This window comes from Lutra lutra, chromosome 3 (genome assembly GCF_902655055.1).
Source record: "Lutra lutra chromosome 3, mLutLut1.2, whole genome shotgun sequence".
NCBI classification, from domain to species: domain Eukaryota; kingdom Metazoa; phylum Chordata; class Mammalia; order Carnivora; family Mustelidae; genus Lutra; species Lutra lutra.
The window spans coordinates 117910900-117932133 of NC_062280.1; the positions used below are offsets into that span (position 1 = coordinate 117910900).

The window sequence follows — 21234 nt, forward strand, 5'->3', positions numbered from 1 at the left end:
ATGATTTTCTTTTTTCTTTCTTTTTTTTTTTTCTTTTAAATAATAGGTGAATGTGGGGTGCCTGGGTGGCTCAGTGGGTTAAGCCGCTGCCTTCGGCTCAGGTCATGATCTCAGTCAGGGTCCTGGGATCGAGCCCCGCATCGGGCTCTCTGCTCAGCAGGGAGCCTGCTTCCTCCTCTCTCTGCCTGCCTCTCTGCCTGCTTATGATCTCTCTGTCAAATAAATAAATAAAATCTTAAAAAAATATAAATAAAAATAAATAAATAATAGGTGAATGTGTTTATTTAGTTTTGGATCAAAATTATTTTAAAATCTGCTGTTCTTTTTTTTTTTTTTTTTGTTCAGTTAGCCAACGTATAGTACATCATTAGTTTTTGATGTAGTGTTCAATGACTCATTAGTTGTATGTAATACCCAGTGCTCATCACCACATGTGCTCTCCTTAAAACCCATCACCTACGCCCTCCCATCTGCCCCCCCACCTCCTGTAACCCCCAGTTTGTTTCCCAGAGTCTGTCATGGTTTGTCTTCCTCTCTGATTTCTTCTTCTTCAGTTTTCCCTTCCTTCCCCTATGGTCCTCTGCACTATTCCTTATGTTCCACATATGAGTGAAACCATAATCATATTGTCTTTCTTTGCTTGACTTATTTTACTCTTACCATTTGCATTGACATGGATGGAACTGGAGAGGATTATGCTAAGTGAAATAAGGCAAAATTATTTTTAAGATGAAGGAAGTCGGTTGTAAACTCTTTAGAATGGAGGGAAAATTGAAATATTACAAGTCATTAAGTACTCTTTCACAGAAATTGCTTGAAGCAAAAAGGTAGCTTTTGGGTGAGAGCATGACAACTGAAGCACTTGAGAGCAAGTTGCAGACTTTAAGTCCTCAGTGCATATTCGTATTTTGTATATGTTTCGTATTTAGTGACAACAAAGACATTCTCCTGCATTGTTAACACTCAGGGAACTTTAAATTTATCAGTGTGCCCTCTCAGTAGCAGTATCTCAGCAATATTGTTAACCTAATGTGCAGCTAAGATGCATCTACATTCATCTGGATTTCCCAGTTGGTCTTGGGATGTCCTTTATTCCTTTCTGTCATGCAGAGCATTTAGTTTCGTGTCTTTCTGGTTTCCTTTCACCTAGAACAGTTCCATAGCCTGTTTTCCGTTTTTCGTCTTTCATGATGTGGATCTTTCTTTAAGAATCCAAACCAGTTCAGGGTACCTGCGTGGCTCATTCAGTTAAGCATCTGCTTTCAGCTCAGGTTGTGATCCCGGGATCCTGGGATGGAGCTTCACATTCTGCTTCCTGCTCAGTGGAGAGTCTGCTTCTCCCTCTGCCTGCCACTCCCCCAGCTTGTGCTCTCTCTGATAAATAATAAAATAAAATAAAATCCAGGCTAGTTATTTCATAGAAAGTTCTTCACATTGGAATTAGATGAATGCTAATTAGTGTTAAGTCACAAATAGTGTTTTTTCTAAGTTGGAATTAGATGGTTTGTTTCCTGATGATTAGATTCAGTGTGAACATTCTGACAAATGCATTATATAGGTAATTACATTATGGCAAGAGATATATGATATGTCAATTATTCCAATTATTGCTAGTGTTAAATTACAGTTGTATGACAAAGTGAGGCCCATTTTTTCCCTTTTCTTTTTAAAGGTACCCTTTTCCTTTTAAAATAATAACATAATAATAAATAATCTAATAATGAGTAGTCTTTGAGACTGAGAATCTCCTGTTCCCCCACAGCCTCTCACCCCATGATTTTAAAATACCTTGATGCTTCTTGCCTCAATTAGTATTCCTTTGTTGGTTACAAGTACTGATTTTTCTAATGCTGTTATAGTATATTTTTTGTTTGTATTTTATAAAGAACAGCTCCTCCCTCCCTGAAATTTTTTTTAGTATCAGTACATACTCATGGAATCTTTTTATTCATCAGTCTTCCATTGCTGTTACTCATGTTGATGCTAAAATGGTCCCAAATTTGGGTAGGTGGAGCCCCTTCAAGGCAGCTCCGTATCCTTTTGATATTTCCCTTTCTGTTTTGAGCACGTTGTTGCTTCTGACAAGTTGTTCCAGTGTTACCATGTACTTTCTTATTCCATCCCTGGTATCAATCATTTCTCCAAGGAGTCCTGATTCTTTGTAGAGGAGGATAGGCTAAAAAACCAGGACCTACTGGGATACAATTATTTCTAGGCCCTTTAAGTAGACAGAGCTAAAGGAAAAAATATATGTCATTTTGTTTAAGTCATAAATTTGTATTGGTATCTGTAATTTCAGTCCATGACCTCAGGGTCTTCCACTCATTCTGCCTGGCCATAGTCTGTTTCCCTTTTCCTACTGTGAGAACTCTGGTTTCCACCAACATTACTCATTTACTCAGTTCTACAAATGGATGTTTACTACATCCATTCTGTTGTAAAACTCCAAATTTATTTGCAATTCTTTTTGTCCCTACATAAGCATATTCACTGAGGATATTTAGTATTCAAAAGTTCTTTGGGGATGCCTGGCTGGCTCATTCGTTAAGTATTTCCCATCAGCTGTGGTCTCCATTCCAGGGTCCTGGGATCTAGACCCTGAGCCCCTCCTCAGGCTCCCTGCTCGTTGGGGAGCCTGCTTCCCCACCCCCAGCTTGTGTTCCCTCTCTGTGTCTCTGTCAAATAAATAATGTCTCTGTCTCTGTAAAATAAGTAAAATTTTTTTTTTTAAAGATTTTATTTATTTATTTACTTGACAGACAGAGATCACAAGTAGGCAGAGGCAGACAGAGAGAGAGAGGAGGAAGCAGGTCCCCTGCTGAGCAGAGAGCCCGATGCGGGGCTCGATCCCAGGACCCTGAGATCATGACCTGAGCCGAAGGCAGAGGCTTTAACCCACTGAGCCACCCAGGCGCCCCAATAAGTAAAATATTTTTAAAAAAAAAAGTTCTTTGGATCGATTTTTTTTTCTTTCTGATGGTTATGTTATCAATTTGATCAACAAGGTTCATTTGGTTGTTACTATGTTCCCTCTACCTCCATATCTAATTTGAAGTACTGTCCCTTTACTCTTGGGTTAGAACTATAAGGCAGTCAGCAAGAATATTATGTATTGTTTCATATTTTCTCACCATTCTCTCCCTATTATTTTGATAGCTGCTCTACTCAAGAGTATTTAGTGACTGTTACATACTATACTCTCTTATAGCCCTCATTCAGTCTTAATTCTAAAAGCAAATATCTACTTAATAGTTTTTACCTGTCTTTATTTTGATGTCTAACCAGTCATTATTGGTTATCTGAAGCTCCTTCTTTAGCATAGTCGTTCTCAAAATGTGGACACCAGGCCGGAATCATCAGTTATCCTCATCTGGGAATGTGTTAAAAATTCAGTCTCTGGGCTGCACATTGTTGGATAGGGTCTGGCTGCCCATGTTTTGGGGGTTTCTTGGTTGGGGGTTGTGTTTTGTTTTGTTTTTAAGATTTTATTTAATTTTAGAGATTGAGAGTAGAGGGAGGGAGAGCACAGAGCTCAACACAGGGCTCATCCTATGACCCTGAGATCACAGCCTGAGCCAGAATCAAGAGTTGGATTCTTAACTGACTGAGCACACAGGCACCCCATGCCTGTGTTTTGATAAGCCCTCCAGTATGCTGATGCATGCTAAGGTTTTGGAACCACCTCATGGTGGAAGGGCTCATGACAAAAATATACCTAGAGTTCTTGTATTTCATAATAGTTGTTTGCAGTCTTTAGATCTGAAAGCTGGTTTGACAGGATATAAATTCCTTGGCTCACAATTTCTTTTGTTGAATATCTTAATGTGTTATTCTGTTGTTATCTGGAGTAAAACACTGTTCTCTAAAGATGAATCTGGGGTGCCACAGTGGCTCAGTGTGTTAAAGCCTCTGCTTTCTACTCAGGTCATGATCCCGGGGTCCTGGGATCAGCAGGGAGCCTGCTTCTCTCTCTTTCTCTCTCTGCCTGCCTCTCTGCCTACTTGTGATCTCTGTCTGTTAAATAGATAGATATAATCTTTTTTTAAAAAAAGATGAATCTGAATTTCCTTCTCTTCTAAGTGACTTGGTATTTTTGTGTGATGCCTCAAAATTTTTGTTTATTTTCTCTACTGTTTTGTAGGCATGTCTTTCTGGCATGCTTTCATTGTTTTAGAGTACTCTATTCCTTGGTTTGTTTTTTTCTTATAACAACTTAGTAAAATATTTTACCCTAATTTTCTATTTATATTGATATGAAATTACTTTTTCTGATGTTTTGAAAAGCAAAAGAAGAGGACAAGATATTTTTTTTTTAACTTAATGGCTCCTGAGCTGTGTCCTTTATTATTTTTATGAAGGTTTAGTTTAAAAATATGGCCTTAGACTTAATGAGATTTTTTTTTCCTGGCTTTGGTTTTACCCTACCTCACCTTCCCCCTGCCCAAATCTGAATCTTCTCTTTTCTTTGTTTCTGTTTTTCCTGTCCTACTTTATTTGGAATCTAATTCCAGTAGTTTCTCCTCATTTTGGGGTTTTGTCATGGAAGTCCTGGAAGAGACCACTGAAAATACTTTGGATAGTTCACAGGACCTGGCCTGGGCCAGCCCTTCACATGTCCATAGACACCTGCAGTCACCCTGTACACGTACAGCTTCTGCCCCCTTCCTTCCACTCCTCTCCGATTGACCTGTCAATCTTTTTTTTTTTTTTTAAAGATTTTATTTATTTATTTGACAGACAGAGATCACAAGTAGGCAGAGAGGCAGGCAGAGAGAGGAAGGGAAGCAGGCTTCCTGCAGAGCAGAGAGCCTAATGTGGGTCTCAATGTGGGGCTCTATCCCAGGACCCTGGGATCATGACTTGAGCCGAAGACAGAGACTTTAACCCACTGAGCCACCCAGGCGCCCCAGCTCTGTCTTTTTATGAAGCAATTCAGGGAGATTCAAAAAGTTATGCCAGTTCCACCATACTCTCACTATCTTGTTAACCTCAGTGATGTTCATTTCTTAGACACTATAGGAAAAATGTGGGTTTTTAAATTTTTTTATTTTTTTAATTTAAAGATTTTGTGTATTTGACAGAGAGAGCTAGTGAGAGACAGCAGAAGCAGGGGGAGCAGCAGGCAAGAAGGTGAGGGAGAAACAGGCTTCCCGCTAAGCAAGTAGCCCAGTGTGGGTCTTGATCCCAGGATCCTGGGATCATGACCTGAGCAGAAGGCAGATGCTTAACGAACTGAGCCACCCAGGTGCCCAGGAAAATGTTTTTAAAGTGTACCTATCTTCCCTCCCTTTCCACCTGCACATCATTTAGAAGAAAAGACTTTGGGGAATGAGAACTGAAAATATTTTGCAGTGTTTTTGTGCCTATCATGAGTATTTTTAAGGTGTGGGGTTTTTTGTTTGGTTGGTTTTATTTTTTGTTTTGTTTTGTTTTTTGTTGTTGTTCTTGCTGTTTTGGGGGGTTTTTTAGCGGTGAAAAATTTATTTTCCATAGGAGATATTTCAGGTTCCAACACAAATCAGATCAGTTGGGGAAGTAAGATTTGTGTGCAGTCTTGCCCATTCCATATGTAACTGTGAAATACAGTAGGACCTTTAAAGATATCTAGGATCTACTCTTTAAAAACCTTGCATTTAGATTGGTAACTACTTTTTTGTCAGCCAAGAAAGTCTATACAAATTACTTTCTTGGTGATTTAGAAAAATTTGAATTTCAAATCATATAAAACACACCATACATAAGGCTTTTATTGTTCATTTCTGTTTTAGTTTAGTTTGGGACCTTCAGTGACACCAACATTTTATTAGCACTTTGTTTATTTGCTTTTTTAAAATGAAACTTACTATCATCTCCAAGACCTATTTGCTAAATCAGAGACATAAGTAATATACAACTTCAATTTAGATAAATAATTGTTTTTTAAAGATTTTATTTATTTATTAGACAGAGGTCACAAGTAGTCAGAGAGGCAGACAGAGAGAGAGGGGGAAGCAGGCTCTCCGCTGAGCAGAGAGCCCGATGCAGGGCTCAATCCCAAGACCCCGAGATCATGACCTGAGCTGAAGGCAGAGGCTTAACCCACTGAGCCACCCAGGCGCCCCTAGATAAATAATTTTAAGAAGTTAAGAAACTGCTTGAAAATAAAAACATTTCTACCAGTTTTCATTAGTACTACTTTTCAAAATCTTTAAATTGCTATGTTAATGACTAGTTAAGTCTTTTTATATTTTATAGAGACTGTCCTTAAATAATGACATATTTGAGGCAAATTCTGATAGCGATCAGCAAAGTGAGACAAAAGAAGATACTTCTCCAAAGAAGAAAAAGAAAAAATTAAGGTATAGAGAAGAGAAAAGCCCAGATGATATGAAAAAGAAAAAAGCAAAGACTGGGAAACTCAAAGATAAATCCAAACCAGACCTGGAAAGCTCCTCTGAAAGTTTTGTTTTTGATTTAAGGACAAAGAAAAGAATTTCAGAAGCCAAAGAAGAATTAAAGGAATCCAAAAAACCCAAGAAAGAGGATACAAAAGAAACAAAGGAATTAAAGAAAGTTAAAAAGGGTGAAATAAGAGATTTAAAGAATAAATTAAGAGAAGATTCCAGAGAAAACAGAAAAACAAAAAAAGAGAAATGTGTTGAATCTCAGTTGGAATCTGAATCAAGTATACTTAATGACTCCCCTTTTCAAGAAGATGACAGTGAAGATTTACATTCTGACAACAGAGAAGAGAAACAGAAGATTAAAAGCGTAAAAGATAAAGCAGGGCAAGATGCAATTCAAGATGATTTTGATAAACAGCCAGATGACTTTGTTAGTGCTGATGAGGATGCAGAAGTCAAAGCAAAGAGAAAAAGAAAGAAACTGAGAAAGACCGAGGAACTTAAAGAAAGCAAAACACTAGAAAACAGGAATCTTTTCCTAGAGAAGAAAACTATATATAAGAAGCAAAGGAATCAGGACAAAGGCAGAAGCACCACAGAGTTAGATAAGCTGCCGCCTTTACCTGTCCAGACACTAAAGAGTTCAAGAGCAGGTGTGGAAGAGAGAGGCCTCAGGTCCCCTGACTCGGGTGGAGAGGTAAGTACTCTGGGGATTGGTTGAAGGGCAGTCAAAATCTTACAGAATACAGAAATATTCAGATCAAGCTGGCATTCTTTTTGAGTGATCAAGAAATTTCACAAAAACAAAGAGGAAACCGTGAAACAAACTATAAGAATAGTTTTTCAGTGGTTAAGTTACTTACTATGTGACTAGAATAAGCACTTACAAATACTGAAGATCATCTAGCTTTTGGATCTCCCAAGTTTCTCTCTTAGTCTTAAAACTTGCCTTTTTTAGATTACAACTAGAAAATTGAGGACTGATTTGGGAACAAAAGGATTTTTTTTAGGGGTACTCAGATGGTATGTAGCATTGTGTATTAACACTGAAAATAAGTTTCATCAGCTTAGCTTTTCCTTGCTTGCTATTTTATCCCTTCTGTCTCACTATACTGTTTGTTTTTTACTTAAATAATATGCACAAATAATTACAAACCTTTTAAATCTTAAAAAAATGTTTAATAGGATTTTATCCCATTATTATAAAAGTTATTTTGTATGGTTTTTCAAAATGTAAATAGTTTCCTCATTATGAAAGTATTCATATATGCAGTATTTACCAAGAGCTATAAAAAGATCTTTTTTTCATCCATTATTCTTTGTGGATTTATCTTAAGGAGATCATTTTAACGCAGGGAAAAGCTAGATATACAAACATATTTATGGCAGTGTAGTTCTACTAAAACTAATACCAGTCCAACTAACTGTCTAGCCATGAGGGAAATGATTAAGAAAATGTTGTTGTTGTATCAACTTTGGGACTGTTATCTCTCCATTGAAATACTAATTATGAGGTCAAGGTAGCAAAAATAGAAAAGTTTGTAAAATATTATGCTGAAGAAAATTATAAATATAAACTCAGTCGTAAAAATAACTATGCAGTATAAATAAAGGAAATTGAATTTTAAACAAAATTATCTATGTAAATTTACAAAGATCAGAAAGGAGAATGTGGAGAAATAAAAATAATGATGTTTCATTAGTAGTACTAAAGGAGAATTTTTCTTGAATTTTTTTTTTTAAAGATTTTATTTAATTATTTGACAGACAGAGATCACAAGTAGGCAGAGAGGCAGGCAGAGAGAGGAAGGAAAGCAGGCTCCCTGCTAAGCAGAAAGGCCAATGCGGGGCTTGATCCCAGGACCGTGGGATCATGACCTGAGCCGAAGGCAGCAGCTTAACTCACTGAGCCACCCAGGTGGCTTTTTCTTGAATTTTTAATAATGAAAAATATTTAGAGTGAGGTATTGGGTTTTGAATTTGATATTTTGTAAATCTTCGTGGTTGAGGGATAATCCTGACTGAGGAAGCAGTTGATGTGAAAAAAGATTTAATAATTAGAGGTTATGTGCCGTAGTACCCAAAATGCAGCCACTGGTGCCAGGGACCTGTGTTTTCCAGTCTTCAAATATATAATATCAGTTCTTTCTTCTTGTTTTGGGTCTTTCATATGTCTCTTTCAGGAGAAAGAGATTAAAAAAAATGAACCCAAAGAAAAAAACCAGAAAAGGCATGATTTGGACAAGGAAGAAAAAGGCCGTAAAGAGCCAAAGGGATTAAAGAGTGAGTGTGAATACTAACATTTTGTCATTTACCATTGTCATCTTTTATACAAAGAATTCAATTTAGTGTGAAGATAGTCTCTCATTTCTAACCTGCAATGTCATAAAACTAGAAAATTTCACTGGAGAATTAGCACTTTATGCTACTTTTATTTAAACAGTTACTTTAGTTTATTGTATTACGGTTCATATTGTTTCTGTAATTTTTTCTCTTCTGTTTACTTTGTTGTTTCTCCTTTTGATGAAGTACACTAGGATCACAGAGACAATATAAGTTAGTTGTGGTAGAAGAGTAAATGTCTCTATTTATAGTGGATGCTGAATGAGACAAACTACTGTTAATACATGTGTTGTATTTAGCTTTGAGTCATTTGTGTAAATAAAATATTGAGTATAAATTTTGGATCAGAAAGATCAAACATACTGAGAATCCATGACGTGTCAATACTGTAATCAAGTACTTTATAAAACATTCACCATTGTAGTATTTGAATAAAACCCCAATGGATATTTTAGTTCATGTACCAAAAGTACTTGGACACATGTTCTAATGAAGTGGTGATTCTCAGAGATAGATAATTTCCCCTGGTTTTTCTCCCAAAAGCTAAGAGTAATAGTCAAAGTAGATTTTGGTTAAAAGCCTAAGCTGTGATTTAGTAGTAAGTAGTAGGGTATTGGAAGCTGAGAAGGAGCACTTGTTTTGATGGATTATGCATAAAGTAGTTTACAATTTAAAGGCTATCTAGTCAGAGTACTGTAGTTTTAAACATGTATTATTCTTCAAAAAGTAGAGATTCAAAATACTGTGAAATTGAAGCTGGATAATTTTTTTCTTCCTCCTACTATCTTTGTCTATTTCTGATACACTTTTACCTTCAACATATAGTCTTAAACTGCTGTTCATCCCATTTATAATGGTACTTACCTGGGAGTCCAGTTTTCAACATCCCTGCTAATAAATCCTGTCTGGTATGTACCCAGAGTTTATAATGGAGTTCTTCCTAATTTTGTTCTGTTCTGCCCTTTTTAGAGGTCATTATTGCCAGTATTCTTTCCACTTTTTTTTTTTTAATACTTTTTTTTCCCAAAGATTTTATTTATTTGACAGAGATCACAAGTAGGCAGAAGGGCAGGTAGAGAGAGAAGAGGAAGCAGGCTCCCCGCTGAGCAGAGAGCCCGACGCGGGGCTCGATCCCAGGACCCCGAGACCACGACCTGGGCCGAAGGCAGAGGCTTAACCCACCAAGCCACCCAGGGGCCCCATATTCTTTCCACTTTTATCTTTAGCTAAAAGCTGAGTGGATTTTCACAGACAATAGGTATAATTTTACTCGTGCATGGTCAGTGTGCTGGCACCTGTTTCTCCCGTTCACCACCAGGAATCATTTTTGTGTAAGGTTAACCTCAGGATACAGTTGTAGGCAGTTCTTTTAGCAGGACGGTGGTGGCATGACTAGGATTATTTTGAGACTCACCATCTTTAGTAAGCCTTTATCAAAATTGGGAGTAGTTCTAAACACTTAACAGCTATTCACTTTAGAAACCCTTTCTAAATATTGAGCAGCCAATAGAAAGGCCAGTTGAAATAACTTCATGGCTTTGAATGGTAAATTTGATCGTGCTTTATAACCAAGGCAAGTATTAGTAAAAATTTAAAAAATAACTGCTTAACACCCAGATTTTCTTATGATTACAACAGAAATTTGTGACTCATATTTATTCTCAATTTTATTTTTTCACCAGCCTTTAAGGAAATCAGAAATGCATTTGATTTATTTAAATTAACTGCAGAAGAAAAAAATGATTTTCCTGAGAATAATCGGAAAAGAGAAGAAATATCACTAGATTGTAAAATCACAGAAGATCACAAAACCAAGGAAAACAAGCAGTTACTTAAAGAAAGGAGAAATACAAGAGATGAAACTGATACTTGGGCATATATAGCTGCAGAAGGTGATCAAGAGGTTCTAGACAGTATGTGCCAAGCAGATGAAAATTCTGGTATGTGTGTGGTCATTTTGCAGTATTTTTTCACGGTAAATGCACCATATTATTTCATTCTCCTTACTCTTCTCTTCCAGTATAATTCTGATCAGAAAATAATAGCATAGATTTTAGTGAATCTCCTGACATTTTTACTACACTTTTATATTGAAGGCTTAAGTCTTTCTATGATTTCTAAATTCATTAAATATTTTCTGAGTTCCTATACTGTGCTCAACACATTTAGAAATTGGAAAGATTTCGGTTTTCTACATTACCTACTCTTGCCCAGCAGTCTGTTTCTGTATCTTACTAGATTTTTTTCAGGAAATTATCAAATACAGACTTATTTGTATTCTGCCCTTTTAACTTTGCAGTAAGTAACACTTGATAAATAAGACTATATTATAAATGCTATCCTGGGGATGTTGGAATTGGCTGCCAAGGAGGGTAGAATCATGTGGAATACAGAGTACAATAGCTATAGGGAAGAGTAATAAAAAGAGTTGTGTGTGTAAAACTAGGATGGAATAAACAAAAGAGGTTAACCTGATAAAATTGTTTCTTGTGAATCTTGAAAAATAATTGAAGAGAATTTTTAAAATATTTAAAAATATATGCAGGCTAGATTCTCTGGGTGGCTCCCATACTGCAGAACAACTAGATTCTGAACACTGTGTAAAAACATGCTTTTTGATACATTACTGAGCTTGCAGGCAATTGATACACTGTCTAAGAGGAGTAGATAAGAGGGAGGAAAGAGATTACCCACAGGGCAAATGCCAAAAAGCAGCACTCCTGTTGGGATATTAAACAAAGAACAGAACTCAGAATTTCCCTGGATGAGATCTGAAACCAGCATGGGTATGGGGAGTGTGGGAAATGACCAAAGGAAGAAGCTAGCCATTCCAGATTGATAGATGTCAAGTTTAATAAGCAAGGGAACTTATATACAAGGTTCACCTTGGTTGGCCACAAGATGAGTAGATAAATCTGTGCATGTGCACACACACACACCCCTCCTCCTGAGTCTTAGAAGTTTATATAGAGGCTTTAACTGGGTTCAGTCACATATTTAGTCCAGATGTTCTCAATAATACCTTATATTCTCAAGGCTATGTCCTTGAAATAGCTCCTAGTATGGGAATGGTGGGTAGCATGTACATTCTAAGGAGAAACCTCCACTTGCTCAGGTCCAGCCTGTGGGTCAACCCAAAGTCACATCCTCTCGATGACCTCCCAATAGTAAAAAGCATCAGTAAAGCCAGAGGTTGGTTCATTGTAAGAGTAATAGACAAGCTTCTAGCAACATTGATTAGGGAGAAAAAAATGATGCTTACACAAACAATATTTCCAAAGAAAAAAGAGACATGATTATAGATTGGGTCCAGATTAAAAAGACAATTCTCTGAGTAATTTTTTACCAATAAATTTGAAAACAGAATGGGAAAATTCCTGGAAAAATATAGTTTAAAAAAAAAAAAAGAAAAATATAGTTTAACAAAACTGACCCAAGAAGAAATACAAAAATTGAATAGTTTTATAACTGTTAAGGAATGTGAAATAGTAATTTAAAGTAACCTTAAAAATTTAACAGCGGGCACAGATAGTTTTCATATGCAAGAGCTTACCAAACTTATAAAAAGGTCTTCCTAAAAATAAAGAATGCTGACTCATTCTATGGGCCCATCATAATTTCAGAACCAAAATGAGACAAAAATTTCATTAGAAAGGAAAATGACAAGCCAAGTAAATGTCCCAAACAAAACATTAGCAAATTGAATCTAGCTGTATATAAAAACCTCTTATGATCAAGTTAGGTGTTCCCTAGGAATTCACTATGTAAGGGAGAAACTGTTTCAAGAACATTCTTGATTTTTAAAAAACAAAACCTAGCAGACTATGAATAAAAGGAAGCTTTCTCAAACTAATAAAGAACATTAAAACTTTGGCAGACATCTGCATCCCTGTTTTTCAACAGTGTTCTAAGGCCTACCCAGTAGAGTAAGACACTAAGAAACAAAAAGATACAAGTATTGGGAAGGAAGCCTCCCCTGCAGATTTTCATTATCAGATGTTATATATATGAAAAACTCAATTCACAAATATTTAGAAATGTTTAATGTTTAGCAAGGTGACTTGGATGGATATAAAACCAATATACAAAAGTTAATGACAGTTCTCTATTTCTATACAAGTGTACGTTTCTGCATACATTTCTGTGTAAATAATGTAATCATAAAAAGTTAATTTTCATCAAAAAATAACAAGAGGATGTAGAGAAAAAGGAACCTTTGTGAACTGTTGGGGGAATGTGAATTGGTACGGCCTCTGTCAAAACCATATGGAGGTTCCTCAAAAAAGATACCATATGACTCATAATTCCACTGCTGAGTATATCCAAAGAAAAGGAAAACATGAATTCGAAAAGATATATACATCTCTATGTTTATTGCAACATTATTCATAATGCTAAGATATGGAAGCAACCCAAGTGTCCCATCAACGGATGACTGGATAAAGAAGCTGTGGGGTGTGTGTACATACATACATACATACATACATACATATACCTACACACTCAGTGGAGTATTACTCGACCATTAAAAAAAATGAGATTTGCAACAGCATGGATGGACCTACAGGGTATTATACTAAGTGAAATAAGTGAAAGAAAGACAAATACCCCCCCCCATCTGATATCACTTATATGTGGAAACTAAAAAATAAAACATGAATAAACAAAAAGCAGAAACAGATCCTTAAATATAGGGAACAAATTGATGGTTACCAGAGGATAGGGGAAAGGAGAAAGGGAAAAATGGGTGAAGGGGAGTGGGAGATACAGGCTTCTAGTTATGGAATGAATAAGTCACCAGGATAAAAGGACAGCATAGGGAATATAGTCAGTGATATTGTAATAGTATGGTATGGTGATAGATGATAGCTCCACTTCGGTGAACATAGCACAAGGTATAGAGTTGTTGAATCACTACGTTGTACACCTGAAACTAGTGTAACATTGTGTATCAACTATACTTCAATTAAAAAGGTAGGGGGATGAGAAAATTAATTTTCAATAGCAATACATTTAAAAGATTTCTAAGAATATTGTGTATGAAGATCTGTAAGACCTATATGGAGAAAATTATAAAAACTTTTTGAAAGTTATTAAAATTAATACCATCTTATTAATAAACACAATATAAATTTGATATTTTCTTTAAGTTGGTCTATAATGTCACTCTGGTTCCAGTAAGCTTCCCAACATAGTTTTTTTTTTTTTAAACATTTTATTTATTTATTTCACAGACAGAGATCACAAGTAGGCAGAGAGAGAGGAGGAAGCAGGCCCCCCGCCAAGCAGAGAGCCCGATGCGGGGCTCGATCCCAGGACTCTGGAATCATGACCTGAGCCGAAGGCAGAGGCTTTAACCCACCGAGCCACCCAGGCGCCCCAACATAGTTTTTAATGGAATTTATAAATACTGATTCTAAAATTTATGTGGAAGAGTAACCAAAAGCCAAAACCAGTTATCCCAGTAGTAATCAAGACCTGCTGTATTGTATAGCTACAATATTTACTTGGCACAGAGAGGGTTAAATTAGTTAATTGAGTAGTCTTCAGACTAGGACTCTTGCAAATATGGAAACTGGATAGATGGTAAGTGGTAACAGATCCCTGGGGAAAGATAAGCTCTTTATAGATAGTGTGAGGATACTTGGTTATCCATGGAAGAAACCATATACAAAAACCAAATTCTGATGGATTAAGGTCTTAAATATAAAGAGGACAGTTAGATATTAGATATTTGGAGGACAAAGGATCATATCTTTAAGATAGGGAAGGATTTCTGAAACAAGACACAAAAAAGTACCATAAAAGAAAAGAGTGATAAAGTTGGTTGCAAAGCAGTTGTATTCATCAAAAGTTCCCATTTAAAAAGGTGAAAAAAACAAAGGATTGGTACTCAAAATATATAAAAAAATTTCTTCAGTATGATACTGTATTGGATTCTCCAGAAACAGAATTAACAGGATATATATAAAAAAAGAAGGTTTGTTAGAAAGAATTGGCATGTGTGATTATAAAGGTTTAGAATAGTCCCACAACCTGCCATTTGCAGTGTAGAGCCAGGAAAGCTGATAGTGTAATTTCGGTCTAAGTGCAAAGCCCTGAGAATCACAGAGCTGATGGTGTAAACCCGGAAGTCCAAAGGTCCAAGAACCAGGATTCCTTGTGTCAAGGCAGAAGATGGAGGTCCCAGCTCAATAAGAGAGAATCTGTGTTCTTGTGTAGTGCAGAGGATTGGATGTTACCTGCCCACACTGATGAGGGCAGATCTTTAGCTCCTTCTAATTCAAATGCTAATCTCCCAGAAAGGCCCTCAGAGACACACCCAGAAATAAGTTTTACCAGCTATCTGGGCATCCCTTAATCCAGTCAATATGATGCACAAAATTAGCCATGTAGATACCAATTTCTTTTTTCTTTTTTTTTTTTTTAAGATTTTATTTATTTATTTACTTATTTGACACACAGAGATCACAAGTAGGCAGAGAGGCAGGCAGAGAGAGAGAGAAGGGGAAGCAGGCTCCTGACTGAGCAGAGAGCCTGATGCTGGGCAGATCCCAGGACCCTGAGATCATGATCTGAGCCGAAGGCAGAGGCTTAACCCACTGAGCCACCTAGGCACCCTACCAATTTCTTTTTAAAGATTTTGTTTCTTTGAGAGAGAGAGAGAGATAATGCACATGTAGGCATGAGCACGAGCAGGAGGGAAGGGCAGAGGGAGAGGGAGAAGCAGACACCACCTAAGCAGGGAACCCTATATGGGTGTCAATCCCAGGACCCAGAGATCATGACCTGAGCCAAAGGCAGACGCTTAACCGACTGAGCAACCCATTCACCCAATACCAATTTTTATAAAGCTAAGAAACAACTGTAGATTTTTTAGGATATATGTATTTATGGCAAAACCATTTTTAAGAAGAACAGAAGGGAATGACAGATTCAAACTCCAGATCCGTGACATCATTGTGGTGGGGGATAGCATGGTATGGGAGTGTTGAGGCCCCAGGGTGGGTCTGTGCTCAAGTTAGTACTCTGTTCACAGATGTTTACCTCCTAACACATTCTTTTAGTTACTAAAAATAAACTTTTTATTAAATTAATAAAGCTTATTAAAAATAGAAAGGCTTAAACTACCAGATGCCAAATCAAGATCCAGTACTTGGTAGGAACGAACATAGGATTTTGAACAAGTTGGCTATGTTAGAGACCAAAATCCAAGCTACAGCATATATTTTCTTGTTATTTATATTGCATGTTGTTGTTACTTATAACGGTCCTGTAAGTTAGGTGGTGGTATCTCAATTGATACGAACCCTCTTCTGTCCTGCTTCACAGATCTGTCCATGGTATTGTGGGGCTGTGCTAGAGAGAGGAGGTCCAGCTGTGGGCTCAGATACAACTCAGTGAGAAGATGCCTGTTGGCTTACTGATGTGTGTGTCTGAGCAAATCACAGAACCTCTTTGCCTTGTTTTCTTACCCATAACATGTATCCCTGTATAGGTTATTGTGTGTGGATTAAATATGCTAATTTATTTAAATACTCGAACACTTCTCCCTGAATGTTAGCTGCTTTTACTATTACTGCTGTTATTCAGAAAGTGAGGTATTGCAAGTTTACATGACTTACTCAAAGCCATGCAGCTGACATAAGGATCTGGGATACAGAAAATCCAGTATGTGTAGCTCTTAAGGCTGTGCTGTTTCTATGATGGAATGCTCTTGGAGGTAGCAAAGAGAAGTGTGGGTTTGAGTTGAAAGCTTTGGAAGAATTTCTTTCATTTCTTTGTGTGTCTTTTACAAACTTCATGTCTATGGCAAGTTTAACTGCCTGACATTTGTGTAGTTTGAGGAATTGGGTTTTTTTTTTTTTAAGATTTTATTTATTCATTTGACAGAGAGAGAGATCACAAATAGGCAGAGAGGCAGGCAGAGAGAGAGAGAGAGAAGCAGGCTCCCCACTGAGCAGAGAGCCTGATGCGGGGCTCGATCCCAGGACCCTGAGATCATGACCTGAGCCGAAGGCAGCGGCTTAATCCACTGAGCCACCCAGGTGCCCCTGAGGAATTGGTTTTAGGTGAAAATACTTTTACCATAAAATATTTTTTATTTTTGCTTTTTAAAATAGCACAGTTGAAGGGCGTCTGGATGGGTGGTTTAGTTAGTTGGGCACTCAAGAGTCTCTTGATTTCAGGTCAGGTCATGATTTCAGAGTCACGGGATCAAGCTCTACATCAGGCTCTGTGCTGTGTGTGGAGACTGCTTAAGATTCTTCCTCTCCTTCTGCCCCTCTCTGCCTCCCACAAATAAATACATAAATAAAATATTTAAAAATAAAATAAGACAGTTGTTTTGAATACTCCCCAATGAATTAATGCTCAAATCTTATTTGTTGCACTGCCAATAGTGGATGAACATGTTCTTTCCTAATGTTAGGAAAGCTCCTGGGTCAGACAGATGAGGGAGGAAATTAGTACTTGCTTTGTGGGTAGGAGGAAGCACAGAGGACTTCCAAGAGGAGGACCTGGAGCTGAGTCTGAAAGATCAGTGACTTATTTACATACAGGTCTAATTTACACATTTAAAGATTTTTTTAAATTTATTTGACACAGAGAAAGAGATAGAGAGGGAATACAAGCGGAGGGAGTGAGAGAGGGAGAAGCAGGCTTCCCGCAGAGCAGGGAACCCAATGTGGGGCTCAATCACTGGACCCTAGGATCATGATCTGAGCCAAAGGCAGATGCTGAATGATTGAGCCACCCAGGTGCCCCTGGTTTACACATTTAGAATGGCTTTACTTGCATAAATGATTGTAGGCAATGCATATCCAAGAAGAATGGCCAGAGATAGAAATGTTAAGAGATTCCTCTTACTGAATCCCTATGATTTTTCTCTCTTCCTTTGAGCTACTTAATCTTGTATTTATGCTTTTGAAGCACTGTGACATCTAAATGTGGGTAGTTGGTATTACTTGACCAAGAAAAGCAGAAATTTAATTAAAGACTCAATTACATAATGAAATATATTACAAGTGTATATGAAACTTTGCTTAAGACACCAAAAGTTAATAAAACAGCATTGATACAGGAAAAGAAAATGTGTATTTATATAAAGGCTCTTCTGTGTTCCAGATGGCAGACAACAGATTTTGAGTTTGGGCATGGACTTGCAGTTGGAATGGATGAAACTAGAAGATTTTCAAAAGCATCTTGATGGGGAAGATGAGAACTTTACCACAGCAAATGCAATTCCAAGTAGTGAGTAGTTTAGGAATTTTGGAGGTCCTTTTCATGTATCTAGATATGTGAAGCCTAATTTTTCTTAATTCTTTCATTGTAGACTTATTGAGGGACGCTGTGAAAAATGGAGATTATATTGCTGTAAAAGTTGCGCTTAATTCAAATGAAGACTATAACCTGGACCAAGAGGTAATTAGTAAAATCTCATGAAATAAAGATACTAGCTCTTTTAATATAATTCTATTTTATTTTTCATTTTTTAAAAATTAAAAAAGTAATGTTCATTTTGTAAACTGAAAACACAGTAGGAATGTATAGTGTAGAAAATTAGAGACCTTGTAATTCCAGCCGCAAGAGCGACCATTTGGGTTTAGCTGTGGCCTGTCTGGTTTTTGTCTGTGGTTGAATCTCTGCTGCTCTGAGGGGCATAAAATGACTCCTTGTGTCATTGTCTCTGATGGTGCTTCGGTGGTAGTTTCCTCTTCACAGCAGTTGCCCATGGTTCTGTTGCTGTAATTTTTCATTTTGATTTATTGGGGGGGGTGTTTTTTCTTTTAATGAAAGCACCTTAACCCTTTCTTCCTAGTTTTTAGTTTTTGCTTTTTGAGTCTTTTATTATTTAGAGGATTTTTATTTTTAGATAGTCATATCTGTCGATCCTTTCCTTTATGGCTTTGGGTGTCTTGTTTATAAAAGATTTTTTATACTTTCTTCTTCAGTATTTTTGCTTTGGTGGTGGATTTTTTTTTTAAGCTTACTCCTTAGGAATTACAGTTCAAAAGGATTACTGAGATTTTGGGTAAAATTGCATGAACTCTATAGATTAATTTGACTGAGAATTGACATTTTTACATTTTTAGTCCTCCAAATAAGAACATGGTAACTCTACATTTATTCAGCTCTTCATTTATTCGTAAAGCAAAGTTTTATAAATTTTTTTTCCTTTGTATGGTTCTTGCACATTCATTTTGGTTGTGTTCCTACATATTTGATAATTTTTAAATTATCTCAGTATGATCATTAGTATCTTTTTCCTTCCACATTTTATCTTCTAACTGGTTATTCTGTATGTTTGGTGAAGCTATTGATTTGTGTGTGTGTGTGTGTGTGTGCACGTGTGCACCTATGTGCATACATGTGGCCTCCCGTCACTGTGAAATTCTCTTACTGTAATAATTTTTAAGTCACTTGCCTGGGATTCTTTGGGCAGAGAATATGATCACCTAGTAAAAAGTAACTATTTTGTTTCCTTTTTTCCCAGTAATATTTCTTTTTCTGGTGTTGTGAACTTGGTAACATTTTGAAGAATAATAGTAATGGAAGTGATCCTGTTCTGCCTCTGATCTGAGTGGGGATTTCCCCTTAGGCTGTGTGTGAAGGTTCTCTCTCTATTTTACTGTTGTGGGTTTCTTGTGGACAGTAGTCTTTCTCTTTCTAGACTTCCTTTGTTTACCTGCTTAAGTTTTTATCAGGGGTGGATGGATGCTGGGTTTTAACAGATTTTTTTTCCTACTTTATTACTAATGTAGCTTGGTCTTTATGAATAAATTAGAAGAAGGTTTTTTCCCCTTTAACATGTTTTGTAGTAATAGGATACTTTACAAATGAGAGGAAGTGCACTCTCTTATTTCAGAAGACTTTTGTATTCCTTCAGATTGCTCATATAAGTGAATTCTGCTGAGCTTTCAGATTATAGCCAAATTCCTATAGCCAAATTAACCAAAAAGTAACTATTAGAACTTGGTTTTAGTAGATGGTATTTAATAAATGGTATTTAATAAATGGATGGTATTTAATAAATGTTTTGTTTGTTTCAGTTAATGATTGAAAATATTTAAGCTATTACCTTTTTATTTTTTGTCAACTTTATGTAATTTTAACTCTTTAAAGTATTTTAATTTCTCTATTTTGTCATAGCATCTTAGAATCCAATCGTATCAGTTTCCTCCTTCTGAATTTTCTTCTTTATCCTTTGAGTAGCCAACCGTCACTTCCCAACAGTTATATTCATATAGGCCACCGTTTGTGGTGACAGCATTCAGTTAGCCCGTCATCAGTAGAGTGGACTTAGGTTACGTCTAGTAGTCATTTCGAACCTTAGGTCTTTCAGCCAACTAAGTGAGTATCAAGTGAGTGAGTAAGTTTCACCTGTTTTACCTAGAACACAGGGAGACTTTTGTGTCTGAAATGTGTGATAAATAAATACTTTGCCATTTTTTTTTTAAAGATTTTATTTATTTATTTGAGAGAGAGACAGTGAGAGAGAGCATGAGTGAGGAGAAGGTCAGAGGGAGAAGCAGACTCCCCATGGAGCTGGAAGCCCGATGCGGGACTCGATCCCGGGACTCCGGGATCATGACCTGAGCCGAAGGCAGTCGTCCAACCAACTGAGCCACCCAGGCGTCCCTACTTTGCCATTTTTATAGCATCAAGATACGAATACTATTCATCACATGTCATGCCAAGTGTTGATATGATAGGCCTTTAAAACATGGAAGTTGTAGGGCATCTGGGTGACTCAGTTGATTGATCGACTGCCTTCAGCTCAGGTCATGATCCTGGAGTCCTGGATGGAGTCCCGCATCAGGCTCCCTGCTCAGCAGGGGGTCTGCTTCTCCCCCTGACCTTCCCCTTCTCATGCTCGGTCTCTCTCATTCTCTTTCTCTCTCAAATAAATAAAATCTTAAAACAAACAAACAAACATGGAAGTTGTAAAATTTTATATTTACATCTGAAAGAAACTGATATTTCTAATTATTATAAGGATATTTTCATAAAAACCTTAAGTAGCTGCTTAAATCCGTGTATTTAAGTGATTTCACATTGAAACATCATAGACGGAAAGACTTAGCTCTAAAATTTTTCTGATGGACACTGACATGTCTTTTTCCTCAACAAAACCAATGAAGGATTCAAGCGGGATGACTCTGGTGATGCTCGCTGCAGCAGGAGGGCAAGACGACCTGCTGAGGCTCCTCATCAAGAAGGGGGCTAAGGTGAATGGCAGACAGAAGAATGGGACCACTGCCCTCATTCATGCGGCTGAGAAGGTTGGGAACTCAAAAGACCTCAGTTTCTTATTCTGTAGGAATTCCTGCCTGTGGACCAGAACAAGAGTCTGTTTCTGTAGGGAAATATAACTCTCATGGTCACGTAACTTTAAAATCTCATATTTCAATTCATCTAGGACTTATCATGAATGGATTTTTTTTGGTCAATAGTAGTACTTTATAATTGAATTTTCAAAATGTGGGGGCGCCTGGGTGGCTCAGTG

At 37.0% G+C, this 21234-nt stretch overlaps 1 protein-coding gene across 1 annotated transcript in view; it reads left to right on the forward strand.

The window, feature by feature from the left end:
- MPHOSPH8 (M-phase phosphoprotein 8) overlaps positions 1 to 21234 on the forward strand; it is a 55942-nt gene that overhangs the window by 21491 nt on the left and 13217 nt on the right. Inside the window, exons 3-8 of the mRNA XM_047722836.1 lie at positions 6235 to 7080; positions 8567 to 8666; positions 10409 to 10666; positions 17853 to 17978; positions 18061 to 18149; positions 20870 to 21010. Coding sequence (XP_047578792.1) covers positions 6235 to 7080; positions 8567 to 8666; positions 10409 to 10666; positions 17853 to 17978; positions 18061 to 18149; positions 20870 to 21010 — 1560 coding nt within the window. The remainder of the gene's footprint in view (positions 1 to 6234; positions 7081 to 8566; positions 8667 to 10408; positions 10667 to 17852; positions 17979 to 18060; positions 18150 to 20869; positions 21011 to 21234) is intronic.